The sequence below is a fragment of the Pyrus communis genome, chromosome 6 (assembly GCF_041283825.1).
Source record: "Pyrus communis isolate YQ-2024b chromosome 6, ASM4128382v1, whole genome shotgun sequence".
Classification (NCBI taxonomy): domain Eukaryota; kingdom Viridiplantae; phylum Streptophyta; class Magnoliopsida; order Rosales; family Rosaceae; genus Pyrus; species Pyrus communis.
In genome coordinates, this window is record NC_142570.1 from 13,090,415 (window position 1) to 13,094,565 (window position 4,151).

The 4,151-nt window shown below is 36.7% G+C and overlaps 1 protein-coding gene across 1 annotated transcript; it reads right to left on the reverse strand.

Annotated features, from left to right (window-relative positions):
- Positions 1 to 277: 277 nt before the first annotated feature.
- On the reverse strand, positions 278 to 2,115 carry LOC137711575 (protein STAY-GREEN homolog, chloroplastic). Its single transcript, XM_068450826.2, has 4 exons — positions 1,657 to 2,115; positions 1,299 to 1,475; positions 1,042 to 1,209; positions 278 to 855 (listed from the first exon to the last, which is right to left on the reverse strand). The coding sequence occupies exons 1-4, from the start codon at positions 1,765 to 1,767 to the stop codon at positions 475 to 477; spliced, it is 837 nt and encodes a 278-aa protein (XP_068306927.2). The 5' UTR covers positions 1,768 to 2,115; the 3' UTR covers positions 278 to 474.
- Between the last annotated feature and the right edge of the window lie 2,036 nt (positions 2,116 to 4,151).

Here is a 4,151-nt window from a genome sequence, read left to right on the forward strand (position 1 = left end):
CCGACTTGCTGTAATTGGGTTGATTCCCCACCGGTATTCATTTCGGACTCACTGGTTGAGGAGACTCCCCAGCCATTATTTGGCCCTCTTGTACCTTGCAATTTCTTGAAATACAATACTACTATAGTTTCTTTAAAAAACAAATAAAAATTAAAAAAAATGTGTGATGTGAGGGTAGTATGAAAAAGAAATAAAGCGTATTAAGATAAATTTTAATTGAGAAAATAGATGTTAGTATATGACGTGTACTCATGTTAATAAAACAACACATAATGTATTTACCAAACTTGTAATGGGATTAAATACCATATATAAAACAGAAGTTGGCAAACTTTGGACATGTATTTGATGACAAGATGCAGCGTGAATTCACACAGTTGTCGAACGAGATTGGTCTGTGACCAAACTGATAAGCACCAACTAATAGGTATATATCTACTTACATTAATTAAACAAACAAAAGAAAAAAAATGTTTAGTTTGTATCTTGGGTTGGCCCGTGAAAGCTCTGGTGGGTCCCAACCCTAGTTTGATTTGCCTGGGGAAGCTGTTGGGGCCATGCAATCCAAGTCGCTGGTGGGAAGCAACAGTCGCAGTCCTCTTGGCACGGCTGTGGTAACGCCCAGTTGCTTGGAGAAGTGGCCTCCTCCCCCTTGCCCTTGTTTTCCTGGTGGTGGGCCCCGCCTGATGATTCACTAGAAGGTGCGGCGGCGGCGGCGTCTATGAGTGTGCCCCAGCACTCCACCTTGTTGAATTCTGGAACGCTCGAGTGGAAGTAGACCCATACCAAAGCCTCCTGCAGTTCTGGGTAGCCGTTGAACAAGTTGCGGTCCCCATGAACAAAGGCCTTCAAAACCTACCAAGGGAAGGGAATATTGGTTTTAATGAATATCATCAAGACAAATAAGTCAATCAGAGAAGTCAACTATCACTCGTAGCCACAACTGTTACGGATGTAATCTCTGATAATAAATCCATGTATCAAATGTACAACGGAAAATTATTAGTTGGATAAAAATTTATTAATTAATTGCCGATTTACCACAGGTAATTCTTTGCAGAAGATGAAGTATCTGAGCCTTGCAAACAAATCCAAGAGAAAATGGCCTCCACTTATGTGACAGTGAACATGGAGAGACATCTTGTTCTTGACTTTCTTCCACTGAGCCACAACTTCATCTCTTTGCAGCCTGTTGTACCACCCTTGCAACTGCACCATCAAATTTCCCAATTTCCATTAAATTCTTTGTTACAATAATTAATCGAAAAATTTAGACTTCAATTCAAAATTCTTAAAACCTGAGAGCTGTCGATTGTTTGTGAAATTGCCAGAGTGAGTTTTGAGGTGACATCACTATGAGTGAGTGTGTAAGTTCTTGGAAGCTTTCCTGGGTGCTTCTTTTCATCCACTCCTAAAAACAAAACCTTCAGCTTTGATGCTTCAAATATTGCTGGCCCAAATAGCCTTGCATTAACCTAATCAAATCATATCAAAATCAAACCCAGAGTTCTATTTCAATACTCAGCAACAAAAAACTGAAAATCCAAAAGCACCCAAGTTAGAATCCCTCGCCAACATATGGGAGATTCGATTAGAATATAGCTTGAATAAAAAAGTTTCTGCGCATAAAATGATTAAAAGTAAAAGGAAACTTACAGGAAATATGGCCCTGTTTCTTTTCTTCGGTGTTCTTGTATTGTGATGAGAAAGAGAGAGTGAAGGCTTGAAATCTGAAGGAAGCACAGAAGTAGCAGCCAGAACGCCCATCTTTCTTTTACTCTCTCCCTCAGTAGGCAGCCAATTGAAGAAAACAATATGAAGCTTCTAATTCTGCTGCTTTTAGTCAATAATCAAGTACAGAAAAGGGAGAAGCGTGACCCTGAATTTTGGGGTGCTTTGCTTATACTTCGGCTTTTGCTTTTGCTTTTGTTTTGAGAATAACTTGTGAGCTAAAGATGAGATCATTGAGACGCATCGGTTTGGCAATATTTGCCTGACATGATCAGATCACGGTTGCTTCAAGAAATCGACTTCTTTCTGGCCTTTATTGTTGGACCGTGGGGAAAGGGATTCTTTCCAGATTTCTTCCACCTAGTTTTCTTCATCAAACAATCCGAATTTTTGAAATTTGATCCAATAACTAAAGTTATTATAACTTTTAGAGTGGATCTCTGTTTGTAGCCATTGAATCAACTTTCAAGGGTCCGGATTGTTTGATGAGTGAGATTAGGTAGAAGAGATCCGTAGAGGATCTCTTTCCAGATCGTGGACTATTATTCTGCAGTGCAGTGATGGGTATCCTTAGTCCATCTTTAGTCAATTCTACACTATTTCTCACATTCTTTTCAACATTCTATACTATCTTATCTCATTTTTTTTCAATTCTTCACATTCTATTTATCTCAACACACTTTTTTAATATCCGGAGGCTTATTGATTTTGCGACAAATGACACTTAGTATATGTTTGGAAACTTTGTTTTAATATGGTAGTTTAATTTAATTTACTAATAAAATTAAAGAACAAACTTAAAATAACAAATTATTGAGAGGGCTAAAAAATAGCCCTATTCAATTAGAAATGGTATATATATATATATATGACTTGACACTCAAAAAATAATTTCTTACATGACTAAAATATAGATGGAGATCCCTTTCCGTCCAAAGTTTTGGTTTAGGTAAAAACTCTAACTATCTCATATTTTATTAATTTTTTTACAAAGATAATATGAACTGCTTAGATCACAGACCGAAAGTTTCGTAAACCAATCACCAACCGTTTTTAATAGGAATTCCTCATAATTTCGTACAGCCAAACATCTCTCTGTTAAACATACTAAAGAATTGAAGTTTTCATAAATTATCAAGAGAGATCGAATTTAACCCAAAGTTAAACAGTAAATAAAATTATTACAAAAAACTCCAATAAATAATATTTAAATAACTGACTAGCTAAAACAGTATCTCAAGTGTCAAACCCTAGCTAGCAACCGAATGTCTATGTTTAGCCTCCATCTATATTATAGTCTTGCAAAAAATTATTTTTTAATACCCAGCTGTACATCCCACATCACTAAGGGAAGTGGATCCTGTAAGCCTTATATGTATATTCCCATCTCTACCTAGCATGAGGCCTTTTGGAAGCTCACTGGTTTTGGGTTTCACCGGAACTCTAAAGTTAAGCGAGTTGGGGACGAGAGCATTCCTATGATGGGTGACCCATTGGGAAGTTCTCGTGTGAGTTCCTAGAAACAAAACCGTGAGGGTATGGTCGGGGCCCAAAGCGAACAATATTGTGCTACAGTGGCGGAACGGGGCCGAGATGTGGTGGACCCCAGGCGGGGATGTGACACCAACCATATTTATATACCATTTCCAACCGAATAGGGCTATTTTTTAGCCCCTTCAATAATTTATTATTTGAAGTTTGTTCTTTCCAAACATATTCTAAGTGTCATTTGTCGCAAAATCAATAAGCCTCCAGATATTAAAAAAGTGTTGAGAAATTTTATTTGAACCCATCTAACTTCTTTCTACACCCAACTTACTCTTTTCACCCATTTTGTTTTTTTATTAAAGAATTAATATCTCTTTAAACTCAAATTTATGACCTAAACTACCCTCACAAACCCAATTCAAAATGTAAAGTTATCTTTACACCCATTCCGTTTATAAAATAACATCTTTAATTGAATATTTTTTTTTTCTTTAAAGAGGTGTCTTTTGCCCCTATATAATTGCATATGACTAGCATTTCCATGGATGTTTTTTTTCTTCTTTCTGCTACCAAACCCATCCACAAACTTAGGATCCAAGAGACCCTTCCATAGATTTGAATTTGCTAGAGAATGCAATGCAAGCTTCAGTTCAATCCATCACTTTGCCAGAAACATTTGACCTTGATGCTTTGGATTTGGATGGAGACATGCCACTTGCTAGTTATAGTGGTTAAGGTTTATGAGGTTGGGCAATCTTTATTTACACCAAAAATCAAGTTATATATCTTTGCACTACTAATCAAAAGTTCTTGTAATGGTGTATTGGGGCACAGGCAGACGGCAGAAAAAAAAACAAATACAATATAATATAATACGTATAAAATTTAATCCAAAGAAGAAGCAAACAAACAAAATATTCATAAATCGAGTC